General features: G+C 29.3%; 3 protein-coding genes across 5 annotated transcripts; 1 reads left to right on the plus strand and 2 right to left on the minus strand.

Moving 5' to 3' along the window:
- Nucleotides 1-462: 462 nt before the first annotated feature.
- LOC124529997 (putative RNA-binding protein Luc7-like 1) lies at nt 463-6574 on the minus strand. 3 transcript variants are annotated; one of them, XM_047103970.1, is made up of 8 exons: nt 6284-6446; nt 6098-6192; nt 5647-5725; nt 4005-4103; nt 3515-3733; nt 3174-3386; nt 2586-2773; nt 463-2229 (listed from the first exon to the last, which is right to left on the minus strand). In XM_047103970.1, exons 4-8 carry the CDS (start codon nt 4098-4100, stop codon nt 2094-2096), a joined length of 852 nt encoding a protein of 283 aa, XP_046959926.1. In that variant the 5' UTR covers nt 4101-4103; nt 5647-5725; nt 6098-6192; nt 6284-6446; the 3' UTR covers nt 463-2093. The 3 variants fall into 3 exon arrangements, with proteins under 3 accessions (XP_046959926.1, XP_046959925.1, XP_046959924.1); XM_047103969.1 differs by having other exon boundaries at nt 5633-5725; XM_047103968.1 differs by lacking the exon at nt 5647-5725 and having other exon boundaries at nt 6284-6574.
- Nucleotides 6575-7197: 623 nt separating this feature from the next.
- Nucleotides 7198-10523, plus strand: LOC124529586 (phosphatidylinositol N-acetylglucosaminyltransferase subunit Q). Its single transcript, XM_047103365.1, has 7 exons — nt 7198-8021; nt 8146-8271; nt 8340-8475; nt 8773-8917; nt 9181-9373; nt 9468-9582; nt 9674-10523. Exons 1-7 carry the CDS (start codon nt 7470-7472, stop codon nt 9862-9864), a joined length of 1458 nt encoding a protein of 485 aa, XP_046959321.1. The 5' UTR covers nt 7198-7469; the 3' UTR covers nt 9865-10523.
- Nucleotides 10524-12221: 1698 nt separating this feature from the next.
- On the minus strand, nt 12222-17278 carry LOC124529587 (nuclear distribution protein nudE-like 1). Its single transcript, XM_047103366.1, has 7 exons — nt 16974-17278; nt 16740-16893; nt 16498-16634; nt 16119-16255; nt 15329-15472; nt 15003-15085; nt 12222-13358 (listed from the first exon to the last, which is right to left on the minus strand). The coding sequence occupies exons 1-7, from the start codon at nt 17045-17047 to the stop codon at nt 12924-12926; spliced, it is 1164 nt and encodes a 387-aa protein (XP_046959322.1). The 5' UTR covers nt 17048-17278; the 3' UTR covers nt 12222-12923.
- Nucleotides 17279-18614: the final 1336 nt, after the last annotated feature.

The following is an 18614-nucleotide window of genomic DNA, read 5'->3' on the forward strand; positions in this document are numbered from 1 at the left end:
AAGGCAAAACTACACCATAAGTTGTAGCCTGGAAGCACGCTACGCCTGTATTATGTGGCGGTTAGAGGGTTAAAATAATAGACTTCCGAATTTAAAGATAAGATAAGAGTTGTTTTCACAAATTTAGGTGGATTTGTAATATATAATTTTCCCTTGTAGACGTAAGTTTTTGTCGGATTTTAGTTACCTTCAACTTTGTTAGCAAATAGGCAAAATGTAACAAAAAATAAAATTTACTTTAACTATTCATTATATTGTCCACTCTGAAAACTTCGTATTATAGCTGATGTTTATCTTGCTTGGTAGTCTCGGCTTAGATTATTTATAATTTCTGAATAACAGCAAGTAATATTGTAACTATGGTTTTAATATTAAATATGCACTGTAGCTGTGATCTTATGATTACATTCTTTCTGTAACTTAAATCCATAATCATTAAAAACCTTTCAATAAAACAAATAGTACTTGCATTCAAATTTTATTTTAACAAAAAATTATAATTAAATAAACACCTTTGAATTTTTTTGAAACCCAAAGGAAACTGGCGTCAAGTTGACAATATAAACAAAAATATTTCGCCCCAAACTTATTATTTTTGTGATATTACATAATCCAAACAAACAATATTGAATAATTCTAGTTCAAATGGAAGTCGGGCAGATATATTTAAATATATTGAATGTTGACATAGTTGTACAGTATAGTAATAAGACACCTACATCACATGTGAATAATAAGATTGGAAAGATATTACATTGTTATCCCTAGCCTTTAACAAGTGAAGATTCAAACTCTATAATTTAATGTCAAAATCAATCTATTGTCAATCTGTGTATAAAAAAACACCAATCACACTTTCAAATATTTAAAATCATGCGTTAAAGCGTTTTCTCGTATATTACGTATTTCTTTCATTTGTGGAGATATTATTTCGTTTTTCAATGGTTAAAATCCAATATTCATTTTAAGAAATTAACCTATAATTCTATTCACACTCCATTCTATTTTCTATTTAAAACATTTCTATATAACTATTACATTTTAATGATTACCTCTAAATTGCGTGTAAGGCTATGTTTACATTTTTGTGTTTTTATTTACTTGAAATAACTTCTCTGGCGTGCCTAAAACAGCATATGCTAATAAATATAGAAATTAAGCATAGTGTATTTCACTTAGGCACAAATAAAATTATTAAAAATAAACTATGAACATAGCTTCAGTTTAGGAATAAGTTTATTTACTTTATTCTGTAACTTTATCTTAAAAACAATACAAGACAAATTACATTCTATTCTCCTACTAGATATAAAATGTTACACTTAGTAAACTGGAACCCCATTCTGGAAAACTTTTCAAATATAAAATAAATTTAATTCAATTTTCCCCTTTAAAAATAATAAATATGTATTAATGTATGAGATACAAATATTGTCTTTATTTTCAAATAATCCAGAACAAGGCATTGAAATTCATCATCTAATGTATAATATAGCATCCATGCAATCGACCAACAATATATATTACCAAATTCACTCAAATATAATAATATGAACTTATACGAGTTACTCTTTTATCTACTCAAAACAATCAAGATGAAAATTTTCAACTGATTTTATCGGACTTAGTAGGTCCAGTCACTATTTATAATTGCAATTCAATACAATTCCAGTTTTAAGATTAGAGGACACTATATCCAAATTTTTAACTGTATTGTCATAATTATTTTGGTAGTAATACCATGACACTACTAAAGCTATCTCCTTTTTCTAAGCTGTTTTTAATACTAATAAATTATCACCTTGATATTTCATTTATTATCAAAAACCTTGATGACTGGAGAAATGACAAACTACTTAAAATCTTGTGTAATAGCCAGGTACCCAGAGGTCCTTATATATTTAGTCATTTGAGAAGTTTTTTAATATATTTTAAAGTATTTAAATGTTAGTTGATATCATTCTCATGACTGATGAATACAAAAGTAAGTAATCAAAAAAAAAGTATTTTGGTCATGAATACCAATAAATAAATGGTTCGGCTCTGTAATTTTGAAAAGACTGGACCCTGGCATGTTATTTTCTTATGCGATATCAGTCACGCCTCCGTTCCCGAGACGAAGAACGATGAGATCTGCTGCGACGCGACTCACGTTCACGTTCCCGATCGCGTCCACGGGATTTTTCACGTGAACCTTCTCGTTTGCTCTTGCTACGCGAACGACTACGCCTGTAAATTTTAAAAACAAATAAATACGTCATATAATAAAGTTACGCCGTCATTCAATTGGTCTATATACATTTACTACTATTATAAATGCGAAAGTAACTCCCAGTTACTCTTAACTCTCAGTCACTGCCAATTAAGGGATCGAATTTGATGCAATTTATTGTAAGGCTAACTGGACACATTGAATCTAACGACCATCCCGACTTCTATAATATAATTACAAAAAACGGACGTCGTTTTGACAGGATTTAGACTTATTCATATACAAAGTAAACAAGTCCAATAACAAAATGACCTTGATCTTTTTGGCAAGAATGGAATTAAAAAATGGAGTGAAACAATGATATTTCCCTCACCTCCTGTCACGTTCGCGGTCGCGGTCGCGCTCGCGCTCCTTGCCGCGGTCGCGGTCTCGCTCGCGTCCCGCCTCGCGGTGCCTGCGCGCGCGCCGGTCCAGCTCGCGCCCGCCCACGTAGTGTCGCCGCCCGCCGCTGCGTTCGCGTTCGCTCGCACCGCGCTCCTCGCGACGCTTCTCTACTGTTTTCTAAAAAAAAAAATGAACGTCAAAATTTACGCAAATGAAATCACTCAACAACAACAACAACAACAGCCTGTAAATTCCCACAGCTGGGCTAAAGGCCTCCTCTCCCTTTGAGGAGAAGGTTTTGGAACATATTCCAGCACGCTGTTCCAATGCGGGTTGGTGGAATACACATGTGGCAGAATTTCTATGAAATTTGTCACATGCAGATTTCCTTCACCGCTGAGCACGAGATGAATTATAAAGACAAATTAAGCACATGAATCAGCGGTGCTTGCCTGGGTTTGAACCCGCAATCATTGGTTAAGATGCACGCGTTCTAACCACTGGGCCATCTCGACTCTCGAAATCACTCAGTAAATAGCAATTCAATGTTATACTAAAGTATATTTCGAGTACTCACTTTAAGGTCCGATAGCTTTTCACGGATTGTGATAAAACCGAGATGCAGCTTTCCACCGAAGTGGTCGGCGAGACGTCGGTCGTTGTCGTGTATGCCGAGATAAGCGGAGCAAACCTCACAAACACGTAATTTCTGCTGTTGGTACGACGACGCCGGCATAGAATTCCGATACTCTTGTTCTGCTACTGCTTTTTTCTTGCGCAATTCATCTATCTAGAGCGAAAAAAAGATTGGTTTAATTGACTACTCATTACCAAATTTTTCAAAAATTTTATAATGATTATTGTTATGGAAACTTTATTATATTACTAGAAGAGGAAATATATTTGTGACATTTGTACCTCTCCCATAAGCTTCACACTCTCCTCGACCATACCCTCCTCACCAAGGGCTTCGGCCCGTGCCAACTTTTGACCAATCTGTTCTGCCAATTCATGGACAGCATTTGCCTTCTCTGTCACTTCTGCCGATAATTCCTCCTGTGTCTCTGCCAGCCTTTGCTTGGCGGCGGTGGTACGACGATCGCAATCAGCGATGAATGCCTCCAAATGTTCTGTGGCCTTAACAATGTAATTATAATATTCATTACTGGTGACATATAAATTCTAAATATTTATCAGTAACTTACTCAAAATTTATGAATTGTAATAAAAAATTGGTAAAAAGATGTGTATCTTCAATGAATGAAAATAATGTCAACTTTATGTGCCACTGATTTAGCTTAGCTCTAAACACTATTTAAAAGACAACTTTAACTCACCGATCTACATAGCACAATGTGAAATGCCACTAACAAAGAAAATAATTTAAAAAAGCCCTGTTTATACTCACATCAATGTCATAGAAATAATCTTTGGTTTTCGAGGCTAATTCATAGTCCGCGCGCAGAGCCAGATCATGTATTTTAGGACACTCACCTAAATCCATACGCTGCAATTAAAATAACAATAACATGAAAAGTATTTTTCAAATATCTAACCAATAAATGGACAGAGGACAAGAAGTTATTCTTATAAGAAAATAATAATTGTTCACAAAACAGTTGGAAGCAAATAGTTTCAACAAGCTTTCATAACAAATTTTTACACATTATTTAATTTAAACTGATAAAATATTTGAGACATCAATTTATTTTAATAAATTATAGTGAAGATTTGTGAAAAACCCATTCATTTATTTCTGAAATATGTGAATATTCCATTTAATATTTTTACCATATAATATTAATAAATATTAATTATCATCAATATTTAACATTATTTGTTCTCCATTTTTTATGATACAAAATCATTTCTGTTTACACAAACGCCTTTATTGCAACAAATTATTTCAACTGATTTAATTTTGCCTTTTAAAAAATAATTAAACAATAATTGTATAGCAAAATGTGCGTGCATGTAAACAGTATAAAAACAGACATTTAAAATAAACCCCAAAATAATTTAAATAAATTGTTGCAAGAAAATACATACAATGTCACCAACACAGCTCATCCTGTATCACCAGCCCATTTATTTTGCCATACTTATTATACTTACAAACATCTGGCAACACCCTCTCGATTACCCTAACCAGCCTTAAAACAATCTCACAATTTCATAAACACTTGAATCATCAAGAAATCTCATGTTAACACTTTATATTTGCACACTAGTTTCAAATATCTGTTCCTAATACAATTTTTATGTGTTTAAGAAGTTATTATGTAAAATATTTAACTTTCAATAAAGTTTAAAAATTTACAATATACATTGATTTTTTATTAATTTAGAAATAAAAATACTCTTGCATGTTTAGCCAGTTCATTGAGTTGTAATGTATTATATTTATGACTAGGTCCTAGTTAAATACTAAACAGTGATTCAAATTAGTTTTCAAATAGAATTAAATTATAATGTGTTGTGAACCCGAAAAATTCTATTCCAGTAATTACTTTCATCAAATGAAAAATATGCAAGGAGCATAATATAAATAAAATAAATGGGGAAAAGTGATTGTGTCCATCAAAGACCATCTTTTTTTAACTGTGTGTGGATTATATAGGGAAAACTATAAGCAAGAAATGAGACCTTAAAATCTGTTTTGTTTTCTGTCTAAATGATGATAATTACCTAGTATCAATTTAACACTTGCTATTTTAAATCCTATTTTAATAAAATTTAACTCTCATTTGTAAATTTATTGTATATTTGTGTTACATCTGATGCATGCATCTTTTCTATATCTTCTTGATCTAGCCACGTAAACAGCATGGTACGTACCCAATGTAGTTACAATCAATCAGCAAATTGTTCTCCCCAGCTTAAATTTTTTGAATAATTTTTACATGTACTCACCAAAGCAGCATTAGAAACCGAAGAACAAATTATTATATTTTTTTAAAGCCTGAGAGAGAGTTTTAAATTAATTCCTGCATAGCAGTAAGAGTACAATCAGCTAACTAGAAATGTTATACGTACATCTTGGTACTTACAGAACAGCCTAACTCTTACAATCTATCCCTCATCTGTTAAGTATTGTGATGAACAATAAAGACTAGTGTTGGGCATTTTCTGAAAAGCATATTTCACCACAGTTAATGCCACTCTGATGTAATAACGTCCTAAGACTACGGATTATAATACAAGATATGACAGTATGAAGAACTCATGTATATTAGGATATAATTTTGTTTCAATTATTTAAATAAGTTTAGAATATATAATAAAAGAACAATTATTGCAATATCCTAACATAAATGATTTGAAAAATAGCAAAACCCATATTAGAATTTCTGAGACAAAACCAAACATAAATCTTTGCTTGCTTGCTTAATACGAAATTTGCACACCAAATATTTTGTTGTGTATCTAAAAATTATACATAAAAATCTCAGATATTCAAAATACCATTTAACCCTCCAATAATATAAAAGAAACACTTACGGTCGATGATAAAATTTCATGTGGACAGCACTGCAGTAAAAACGATTTGCAAACCGTATCATCATAAAATTTAACTCCGTGCCGATCGGATTCACCTGAAACGATTTTATTACAATGAAGAAATATAACATGAAAATTAAAAATAAATGCAAATTTAAAATTAATAATATAGCATAAAAACAATACCATTACGAGCAGTGCCCATTAATTGATCTAACATTGCCCTCATTTGCTCGTGAGCGGACATGGTCACGTATTGGTTGTTTATTGAATATGAACAAATATTTTATTAGAGCATACTAAATGCAAAAAAACGATTTTACGCTTAAGCTAAGCGAAAGCCAATTAAACACTAAAGGAAATCTAACTCAATAAGCGATGTACAATTATGATGCCAATAAAAGAGTCCGAGAAAATGGCGATCGAAAAGTGACAACAATTGAAATGTGAATCGTTCGTCAAGAAAGGAAGGAAAGAATAAGATAGATACAGATAAAAAATAATAGAGCATGTATTTGGAACAGATTATTATTTAAACATTAAGAAAAATAATCAATTTCAAAAAGTTAATAAACTTCCATAAAAAGGGTATTTATAGATTTATGCATTTATCTAAGTAACAGGAAGGGCTTAATTAAATACGAAATACTTGTACTGTAGAAATCATCGCGTAGAATGTTTGCGAAAATACAAGAGCAAATAACATATTATAGATTAACTATGTCGATTATCTCAGGTAAAATTTAAGCAGCCCTCTCATAACCAGTAAAAACGGATATAGTAATTATTTATTTCACTATATATTTTTATGTAAAATTTTGTTAAAAATTGTTTGTAGTGACAAAATGTTTTCCTTTTTGCTCTAGCTTACATACAGAAGTCCTTTATTTCCTTGAAGGTAGTTTTATACTTATAGTGTAATTAGACTGCGCCCATATATCTATAGCTGTGTTGCAGAACTATCAATAGTTGACTTCGAAAACTATTCAGGATATCCATAGTTTAGGTTAAAAGTAATGGCCTTTGCAAAATTGTCGATAGTATCAATATTATTGCTCACGGGCAACTTTTGATACTTAGACATTGACAGTCAATTTTATTTTGAATTTTACAAAATATTATGATTCCAATTTCTTTACTGATAGTTTAAATTAATATTCAGAATAGGTTATTGAAAGGCTTATAATTACAGCCTATACAAATGAAAAAATAAAACTTAATGAATTTATAATTTTAAGGAACCTGTATAAAATAAAGATAAACGTTAAATATAGCTTCAGTGATTATCGTTTGATGTTGTTCTTAATAATTTTACAAGAGAATAATGCATAGTTTTTTATTTGTTTTTGTACTGAACAATTTAATAAAATAAATGCATAAAATGTCTAAACTCATTAAAATATTATTGCCTGTGCTGCCCGACGATAATAAAGATTTGTTTTATAAAGGATACATTGATAACAATGATCATAATTGTCTAACGATATTCATTACTACATATGCAAACAGTCCGAAAATATTTAAAACTAACCCAAAGGAGAATATTATTTATGGATATAGCTCCAACAGTGTTTTTGATAAGAAACACATAAAAGTTGAAAATTGGTTCATAACAAACAGAAATGAGTATCCCCAAATCAACAGTTTAATTATCAAAGGTAAACCAAAGACTGATGCAGACTGTATATTATTATTATATGATTATAATAAAGTGCGAAATTCAGAAACAATATGTAAAAATGATGACTACTTTTCAACTTTACAAGATTTGATCCATAAAGATGCTGGGGACTGTTGTAACATAGTCTGTGAATCTTCTTTTAAAAATAATAATTGGTTTACTTCATCCATGCTTGTTCAACATGTTTATAATTACATTTACTTATTGAACTGGCTTTGGAAATCAGTGAGGAATAAGAAAAAAGTAAGTTTTTATAATGTTCAGGTTTAGTGATTAAAACTAACAATTCCCTTCTGATGTGAAGCTTAATTACAATTAAGTGATTGTTCTTCATATTATCATAAACAGTTTCTTTTAACTATTTCAGGTTTCTATAAAAGAGGGTAATTTATTATTGGCTATATTGGTTGATGTAATATTAGGCTGCTTATTTCTACACTTGGTTATTTCCAGTAAAAAAGACCTGGGAATGTTATTGATGGGTGTTTTGGAGGTATTTAAATGAATTTTAATTATATGTTAAAAATATATTCAAATTATTAATAGATATCACTTTTACAGAATTTAGTAAATTTAATGTATTCATTACTTAAATGGCTAATGGGTGCTCCAGCAGGACTAAAATTAAATAATGCTTTCAATAAAATGTTGGGAAAATATTTTTTGTACCATGTTGAATTATGGTGGCTGTTCATAGGTAAGAACAAATTTTTTAAATTTGTAAACTCTCAACATTCTATAACTACTTATTCCTGTCTTTGCCAGGGAATTACAGTTTCAGGCACTTTTTGTCCATTTCTGACCTCTGATAATGTGTATACTAAATTTGATAATGGTCAATTGAGCAGTTAAGATAGCAGAATGAAACAAACAAACTCACTTTTGTATATATGTAAAACATTAGTCAGGATTTTAAATAAAAGAAAAAACATTTTCCTTAATAGAGGACATTTCAAATAATCATGGGTAATTACAGATGAATGAGCATTTACAGATGTATCTGGTGAAAAGTTGGATGTAATATTGCATCTATATCAATACCTCGGTTATTTGGGCTTCACTTTCCAAGCAGCTATAATATCAGATATGATCTGCTTGGCCACATTCCACTCCTATTGCATATATGTGTATGCAGCCAGGTACAATTGAGAATTATACATGCTCTATAATCTTAGAATTCAATTTTAATCAATTTTTACTAAATGAGATTTTGCAAACAAGGTTCTATATTATATAATAATATATATTACATTTAATTTCAAAACAAATGTTTATTATATTCAATCCATGACTTGCTTTTCATTAAAATGTCTTGATTGTATAAATACACTTATTTAAAGGAGACAAAATCAAGTCCAATTAAGTTCCATCATAAAATAAAAAATACATGTTTTTGTTACAGACTTTTTAACATACAAATATCAGGGCTTAAAGCCTTGTTGAGACTGTTTGTAGGTAGAAAGTATAATCCGCTGAGAGGTGGCATTGATTCCTGTGAATATACTAACCAAGAGTTATTTGTGGGTACAGTGGCTTTTACAATATTACTTTTGTTACTGCCAACTACAGTTATGTACTACATTGTTTTTACTATGGTAAGTAATTATTGTTAAAGTTAAAAGTTTACTGTATTAACACAAAAGCTAACAAAATATGTATTTAATTTTACTCACCTGTTGTTTATTTCAGTTCAGAGTTTTATCTCTCGCAGTGCAGTATATTTTAGCAAAAATAATATACACTATACAAACTCTTCCTTTTTATATAATAGTTCTTTGGGTATCACAGTCACCTAAGTTAGCAGGTAAATTCTTTTGTTTGAATTTATTTGATGATTTAAACCTACTTTTTATATAAAATGTTTCATACACACATTAAACATTTTTATTTTTCAGGAAATATATTAATTGAAGAGGTCAAAGGAGATAAAGATAAAAATACACCATCATTAGTTCTCAAAGTAAAATTGTTTAATAAATCTTTTCAAGATCTAATGAAAAACTTTAGACCACCGGTGCATGTATCAAAACAAATTGAATGGAGTAATATCGTATCAAATATTTTTACAGGAAAACAGATTGTGTAATATGTATTTATTGTATTGTAGAAATAAAACATAAAGTTGCCTCGACGTATTTTTTTATTGCGCACAAAAATAAAAATTGTCTGGTCACCACACATGTGAATGTATAAATGCTTAGTTACTTAAACTATATGCAGCAGACTGGGCATTTCTATCGTATAATTATTAAATAACAATATACATCTTATTTGTTGTATGAAGGCCAAGTCAACCCACTCAAACAATTTTCGACATATACACGGCTAACATGGACACTCTGCTCATGTACGTCACAATGGCTATAATTATTGCTGTAATCACAAACTACCGCACAAATAGATTAATTATTTATAAGTATTCAGAGACGCCTGATTATAAAAGAGATTTTTTTACGATAAAATTTTATTTGTAATTAACTACTGCCTTTAATGAAAGACACAAAGAATCCAATGAACTATTTAACACTCAAATTAAAAACATTGAATTCTATGTTCTAAGTGAACTGGTTAAATTGTTACAGTATTATCTAAAGTTTAGATTTATTGTTTCTTAGAGGCGTATTGAGCACATTTACAAACATCGAAAAGTATAAAAAATATACTAATGTGATTTTGTACATTAAACACATCTGATTAATTTCTAGGGCAAGACCGTTAGATTTGTTTACATTTGTACCGCACACTCCTGAGTCTTGAGACTTGCATCTGTGCTTTAGACAAATGTGTTGAACTCAATTTTAATTAACGTATGCACAAATTATCATTATTATGTTATTGTTTTGTATAATACTTTAAAATATATTATATTTATTTCATTTCAGTTGAGAGCCATAGGAATGTAAACATGAGTTGTAGTAGGTACAAATGTATCTAAGACTTATTAGTAGCTAATTAATTCTATTTCGATATAAATCCAAAAACATAGAAAAGACAAACGCTATATTACATTGCTACGAAACAGCTAAACTTCATAATATAACACAAATTATTGTTACGTTAGTCACAATTTGATTTTAAACAAGGAGACTAGAAACATTAAACTGTTATTAAAGATTCTGCCAAAATTCTTTTCGTAAATAAAAAATTAGTGAAAAAAAAATCATTAGCAATATATAAATAAGAGCATATTTTATATTAAAATACTATAAATGTTAAAAAGTCCATAAAATTTTGTAATATTAACGATTTCTCTACATTTAGATATTATTTACAAAAATTAAAATGCTCAAAAATATATAATATATTCATATTATGTTATACGACGAAGATAAATGCGAATCTAATTATTTTATGGGCTTTACTTACATCGAAAATTGTTTGCTCGCTCAGACTGTTATTGTTATTAGCTAACTTTCATTCTTGGGCATAGCTTGTAAAGCCAATCGTGAGGCATTAATAACTTTATAAACTGGGCTGGTAAGTAATCTGTTACGTGTTAAATTGCTTCTTTTTTTTTTTAGAAGTTAACTAAGAGAAACTCAGTGCATGAAGGCAGTATGTGCCGTGTCTCACTTTTCGTCTCCGGTGGGTAGGCCAAAATCAAATCATCTTTTACAAACATTTCTAAACTATTTTCTCTTTATCATCACAGATATTAGTATTATTAGGAAAGTGTGATTACGATCACAGTACATTAGATGACAATAAACAAGTGGGGAGTACATGAACATGAAGCAATGTTTTCGTTTATAGTATTGTTACTATAAGAGCTAACGAATGTCGGCAAGTCTTAGTTCTTGAGTACACACCTGTAGTCCTTATTCACGTCCGAGCTTGGATTTGGTGAATGCTCTTTAGGTCTAACTGTACCACGACACGATGCTAACTTTGATTCCAAAGCCTACAATGAAGAAAATCGAACATGAATGATGTTAATATTAGTGGGTGATTACGAAGTAACTGTGTGTGAGTAATACCTCCACCTAAATGTGCATAGTCTATTCCAATGGCAGAAGTAGTAGAGATTTAATTCACACAACATGATTTGTAAAAAAATGGGTTCTGAATATCAGCGATTGTTTTGTTTTTAAATCTTAAGGTGTATATATATCTATATCTATACTTTATTCACACCGAAAGGAATCAAGAGCGATATCATAGATCGAGATTATTAATAATTTCGTTATCAATTCGCTAAAAATGCGTTGCGAAGATCGCAAAAGTTGTAATTGGAAATTTGGAAGCAAAATTATAGTTACTAAAATTATTGAAATGGAATAGTGTTGTATTATATCTAAAGACATGTATATCAGTAACTTACAAATTGAATTTACAAATCCAAGGTTTGATTATCGTATCTTTTGTCGATTGTATAGTGATGTATAAGTTAAGATATACAGTTCATAGTGCATAAAACAGCAGAATTATTGATAAATCGCACAGAATATGTAAATCGAAGAATTCTTAATCCTTCTGCAATTGGAATTTACTACAGAGACATAACAAAAACCTAAAAAGCCAGACATCTAAACAAATAAACGCTAAGTTTTACAAAACATTACCAAGAGTCGAGACTTATTTATGAATCTCGCACATTCAATAATACGTGTTGACGTCAAAGTCATGGAGTCTGATGTCAAAGTGTTATCGAATATGCAATTTTGTTAATCTATGTGTTATGTTAATATGTACAATATAAAATTCTAAATTTGTACTAAACATCAAACAATAGAACAACTAATTCTACGATACTTAAATGTATTTTATATTACATACTAGCATTATTAATAGTTTTATATCTAGCAATAAGGGCTGCTTCGTTATACCTTCTAGTTTAATATGAATTATATTTAATTTATATTATCTTTTTAAATATTTAAAGGGTTCAAAAAATATTTAAACATCTATATCGGGATTCACGGAAGTAAACTCCGAGTCATGCTAATAAAAACATGCTTTTAAAGAAGTATTGCAATGAAATACTCACAGGTGATACAAAAGCTGTCTGCATAATAAAAGAAGTGAAATTAATCATTACGTAACTGTACATCGTGATAACATAACGTTGTCGCAGATATAAGTGCAAGCAACCCTTATTGTATGGCGTTTCCGAACCTCTATCTACACAGCAAACATTAACAACTACTAAAACTGCTGCCGCAATATTTGTTTCCCTTTGCTCTGGTCCGGTCCTTTTCTAGTTGATGTGAAATTAAGAAAATTCTCGAGACTTTCCCTAGACCTGACGATGAAAGACCTCCTCAATTTGCCGTTTTCGGCTTGATAAGATCTCACAAACGGTTGCTCGGACGACCTATGTGTCGATAGCGGGAGGGCCTTTTGTGAATTACTCTTTAATTGCTCAGATCTTGAATATTGACGTGTAAGCTCAGCCGGTTTACGATACTCAATAGGATCATCCAAGTCATTGTTTTGTACGGCGACACCAAGCTTGGTGCTTTCATTTTCAACTTTACTATCCAACGGTGGATGATTTTGGACAACGACTTGTTCACCATTGGTTTCCAGGCCACACGAACATTTGACCTTACCACATTCACGGCAAAGAAATCTTTCAAGCTGCAAGCAATAAACATCGTGCATACTACGTAATACAAGCCAACCATGCAAAAATAAAAGCATGCAATAATATCTAACGTAACTAACTGTGGACTTACTTATATTTTACATAAGCTATAGATCTATTATATAAATAAATCTATAATCTTAATTAAAAAAAAAGTAAAACAATTCAAACGTAAAATCTAATTTTAATCAAAATGGCTGCAAATTTACAGAACTAGTTATGGCCGGTGCAAATTTGTCTAATTACAACTAATATATATTTATATTGGTATTATATATAATACATTACAATACATTATATACTTATGTTATTTATAGACAAATAGTTTAATTATTGATTTACAAATTGAAGACCTTAAAATAATATATAGAAACTATTTAAATAAATATTAATAAATTCATTATATCAAAAATACTAAACGGATATTTATATTCTTTTTTTAGTGAGGAATTATATATAAAAATATAAAGAGGAATAAAAGGAAATATATGTCTGTATAATAAATAAAAATACTAGTGTGTTATGAAAATAGATGAAATACATAAATAATATACAATGAATATGACCTAAACTACAACATATATATATAACAAATACATAATAACTAGTTTTGGTTCAATAAATATACTATGTCAAAAATTTTAAATGAACAATATATGTATTCGAATTATATATTGATATTTATGGAAGTTTAAAGCATTAAAGTTTTTGATACATATTTAGTGAATAAACTATTTGAATATGCCTATTTATTATTAAAATTGATATTAGTTCAACCCTTTGACCGCTAACACAGAATTTAAGTTATCAGAATCTTATGCATCATTCAGTGATAATTTTAAACTTAATGGTTTGAGAATATTTTCTGCTATGCTAAAATTTCGTATATAAAACGTAAATATTCGAATTATAAATTCTAATATTATACAGGAAGAAAGTAAATATTTACTTTTGTAAATACCATCAATTTCCCAGAATGTTTTTCTAAGACTTGTCAATCACATGTATCAATCGATATAAACAGTGGTCTGGTAAGTGAAACACCATATAGTGGCTATAACTTGATTTTTGTGATACAAATAATTGTCTTGAGTGACAATTATTTGTATCACAAAAAGTATTTCTTATATTTATCTATACACCGAAGAAGTAGGCTTTAGGTCGTACGCATACGCCATGATAGTCTTGACATGAATATGTCAATGTAATGAAAAAGAATTGAACCAACTACTGAAAATGGATATTACACATTAAAGGATGGACTAGTCACCAAATTTACAAAACTTGATATAATAATGTATTGATAATAGCCTAATAGTAACAATATGTATCTTAAAGTCATCAAAAAACAAAGTATATTCTAATTTATATACTTTAAAGGTGTGTAACTAAGTAAACTATAGTATTTTTAGTATCATACAATACTAAAAAATAATAGGAATAACATATGTGGTGCTATTGGTCATGTTATGTCAATTGATTGTTACAGTCAGAGGGTTAAACAATTATATTAATTGGCTACATATCGTAACAAAACATCAATTTAATTGAACTACACCTAGACTAACTACTACTATAGCTACTATACAAATAAATATAAATCTAAATACAATTGAATAAAGACTTGTATAACTTACCCCAACTTTCCGAAGAAGATCACCAACTATATTTATGGCAGATACCCGAGAAGATGGTGTCAATGCATTACCGTTAACTTCACCTAATGAAATAACAAAAATGATTCATCTAAATTTTGCAGATGAGGATATAAATTAACTTCAATGAACATTATAAATGTTAAAAGTTATAACATATTATAATTAAAATCAAAGAGCTCTTCAAGCACTGCTTACAATATAAAGTGAAAAAACTCTTATTAACTATTACTTACATTTATTTGTACTGCTTACTAGAGAAACATAATGTCATGTCTTTGACGCATATACAAAATGAAAGAACTTACGTCTTGGTGATGTTATAGAAGTTTGTGTTTCTATTTCTACTTGTGACCTAGTTGAGAGGCCATTACATATATTTTCATTTGTACTGGAATCCTCTTTTTTTAATATTGGAATTTTTTCTATCACTTTTAATTCTTGCTTGAGATCTGGAAACACATGATTTGTGTGAAATAAAAAAAATCTGTTTTACTGAATGTTGTCAATGTCAAATTAGTTATATCTTATAATCTCTTTAGATAGTTGGTACAATGTTTTTTAATATAATTAAAGATATAATTAAGTATGAAAAATATTTTATTAAAATTTATATATTAACCATTATTTAAAATCACCTTCAATTAACATCAAAATTGATGAGATAAATGACTAACTATGCATGATATGCTTTGCAATACCTTCTTATTTTTTTATGAATATTTAAAATCATATTCTACCTATTGTACGTAAAAGAAATGTAATGTCTACTAAAACTCCAGCAGAACCTTCAAATAAGTATGTATGTATATATATATGTTTATATGTATTTAGACTCTTAAAAATATGTATAGTATAAATCAAGCAAAATAAAATATAACTTGCAAAAACTTTAAACTATTTTTGTAAGTTGATTTTAATGAATATTAAAACTTATTATTTGACAATATTAATAATTATAATTTTTTTAGTTTAGCTTTATTGGTCATACAACCATACTGTCGAAATCAAACACACATTTTAAAGAAACAAATATTTTCTTCAAAAATTTAATTACATATGTTGCATTATTATTATAATATATGTAAAAAAACATACCTCTGGCTTCATCTGTTGCTCTTTGCAATCTCACCCTCAAATTCTCCATTTCATCTACTTCACTTTCTAAAACTGCATTGCGTTCATATGCTTGATTTAATAAAGTTTCTATACAAGACACTGATTCTGATATGATTCTAAAAATAAGACAAAATTATTATAGTAACAGGTTGCCATTAGAGAAGAGCTGAAAGAATATAATTAAGAGAAATCTATAGTGAGAGAAGGCAAAGAAAATAGTTTAACTATAGAAATGAATAGAAAATAAAAAACTGATGTGAATTGATATACATGTAAGCAAATGCCGATAGTTTAAATATTCTTGAGATAAACTTGTATTCAATAAAAAATTTTTTCATTATAAAAAACAAATAATTACCTTTGCCCCCTTTCCAGATCATCATTTTTTTGTTCTAACTCTCTAATATATATAGCTTGTTTTTCTTTTTCTATGTTGAGTGCCTTTAATTCATTTTCTAAAGCATTTGTTTCATGTTGACTTCTGTCTAGTTTATTCTGAAAATGTATACATAATATTTAAATAAAACTCGTTACGGCCACTAAATGACCTCATCAGCGTCGTTTTAACCCATGACACAATATTACAAATTAATGTCAAACCTTGAGATCATCAATTTTATTTTGAAGCCGTTGATTTTGATGATCCAAATCTCTATTTTGTTTTTCAACTTGCTCTAATGAAGCCTCTAATTCCTTTTCAAGTTGTGCCGAGTTTTCTGTGTATTCATCTAATTCCTGTTGTATGTCTCTTGCCCTACACAATAAAATCAATATTTAATACAAACATTATCACCTATTAAGAGAATCTAATAGTAAATTATAAGCTGATTCTACTTCTGTTCATAATGTTTTGCTTGTTCCTTCCAATATTCCACTGATTCCTGATCTAACTGTTTTGGAGATTCCATATTTTAAGACTAAATTTTGAGAATACGCTGTTCACACTTTTCTATGGCTTAATGTTTTATGATTAATATTGTACATATGGTATTGAATATTTTATGCAAAATATTTATCGTATGATCGAAATCAGTAGATTTCTTTTGTTATATTACTACGAATCAGCCATTATATTAGTTGAAACGCAAATTGTGACACAACTTCCTTAACACAGTCCTTCAAAACAAGTCAAATACAGATTAAATTTACAAAATCATTGACACAAAAGATTCATTTAACAGATGAAATAAATTTTAAATATATTGAAAATTGTAATAGACAAATAGGGATACCACCAGAACCCATGACTTAAACTAAAGATCTCCAAATTATAGAAGTAAATAATTTAATGTAATAAATTAATAATTAAAAATAAGAAAAAAAAAAGAAATTACTCTCCGTATTACATTTTGAAGTTACTAAAAGTAATATACAAAAATGCTAAATGTAAATTATGTGTCATTTGAATACCTAAATAATACTAAATAGTTTTTAGTTTCGTTTTTAGTTTTTTTTTTGTTTTTAATTGATTTAGACCTTTGTTCAGCAGTGGACAGCAGTGGGCTGATTGATTGATTGAAATAGTTTTTAGTGAAACAATAATAAAATCCTTATTTCCAATTCAATATTAGACTTATTGCGGTTTAAATGTATATATTTTAACCTTCCTCGGTTCTTCGGGTCATATTGACCCGAATCTGATGTTTAACTGGCAATAAAAGTTGTAATTTTTAATATAATTTATTAAGACTTCAGGACAATTATTAATTATGTATTCACTCTATATCAGTACTGTAAAATTATAGAAAAGTCTCATATCTTAGCTAGAATAAGTTTTTTCCATCTTAGGTTCCTCGGGTCAATAATACCCGAGTATGAAAAAAACCCTCGGGTCAGAAAAGCCCGTGTTCGTTAACAATAATGCTTTGTTGAATTCTAAGGATATGGTTACAATTTATAAATATTAGTCAAACCTCAATCATCACTGATTGTGTTATTGTTGAAAGTAAATTGAGAAAAATATTTGTTTTCATCTGCATCCGGTTACATTACATTAGTTTCGTGAGACGATTATTTTTATATGATTCATTTGTTGTTTGGATCGGACGTATTCCGCTAGTGTTTGAAATGGCTCACAATTTGACTAATTCTATGATTTCGTAAATCCTAAACTACGATATAAATTCTGAAGATAAAATAGTTAGTGAAATGGAGAATTATCCTAAACCTGTGTTTCATCTACTGTTGCATTCAATTCAAAAATGGTTCTCTCAATAAAAATGTAATTCTGTTGAGCACAAATCACAAAAAAAAACAGAATACATCATTCAGAGCAGAAGAAACCAAAAATGATCATGGACAAGAAAAGGTGCTGTAGACTTTCTAGATAAAATGGCATCGGCCTATAGTTGTGACAACGAATGACAAGAAGGTGGCCAATAGTTATATTTCATAATATGATTGATATTTCATGTTTCTATGCTTTCTTATTATACCGTGACACCCATCCAGACTGGAAACAATTTCTAGAGAAAT

This window comes from Vanessa cardui, chromosome 5, assembly GCF_905220365.1.
Source record: "Vanessa cardui chromosome 5, ilVanCard2.1, whole genome shotgun sequence".
NCBI classification, from domain to species: domain Eukaryota; kingdom Metazoa; phylum Arthropoda; class Insecta; order Lepidoptera; family Nymphalidae; genus Vanessa; species Vanessa cardui.

Excerpts from the sequence above, each read along its gene's own strand:
- LOC124529997 (XM_047103968.1), bottom strand. The coding sequence starts at position 6,344 with ATGTCCGCTCACGAGCAAATGAGGGCAATGTTAGATCAATTAATGGGC. Across the intron at positions 2,774-3,173 it reads AAAAGCTATCGGACCTTAAA|AAAACAGTAGAGAAGCGTCG; the intron begins GTGAGTACTCGA and ends TTTTTTTTTTAG. Across the intron at positions 2,230-2,585 it reads GACCGCGAACGTGACAGGAG|GCGTAGTCGTTCGCGTAGCA; the intron begins GTGAGGGAAATA and ends TAAAATTTACAG.
- LOC124529586 (XM_047103365.1), top strand. The coding sequence starts at position 7,470 with ATGCATAAAATGTCTAAACTCATTAAAATATTATTGCCTGTGCTGCCC. Across the intron at positions 8,272-8,339 it reads TATTGATGGGTGTTTTGGAG|AATTTAGTAAATTTAATGTA; the intron begins GTATTTAAATGA and ends TCACTTTTACAG. Across the intron at positions 8,476-8,772 it reads ATTATGGTGGCTGTTCATAG|ATGTATCTGGTGAAAAGTTG; the intron begins GTAAGAACAAAT and ends GAGCATTTACAG.
- LOC124529587 (XM_047103366.1), bottom strand. The coding sequence starts at position 17,047 with ATGGAATCTCCAAAACAGTTAGATCAGGAATCAGTGGAATATTGGAAG. Across the intron at positions 16,894-16,973 it reads GCAAAACATTATGAACAGAA|GGCAAGAGACATACAACAGG; the intron begins GTAGAATCAGCT and ends TTTATTGTGTAG. Across the intron at positions 16,635-16,739 it reads ATAAAATTGATGATCTCAAG|AATAAACTAGACAGAAGTCA; the intron begins GTTTGACATTAA and ends ATACATTTTCAG.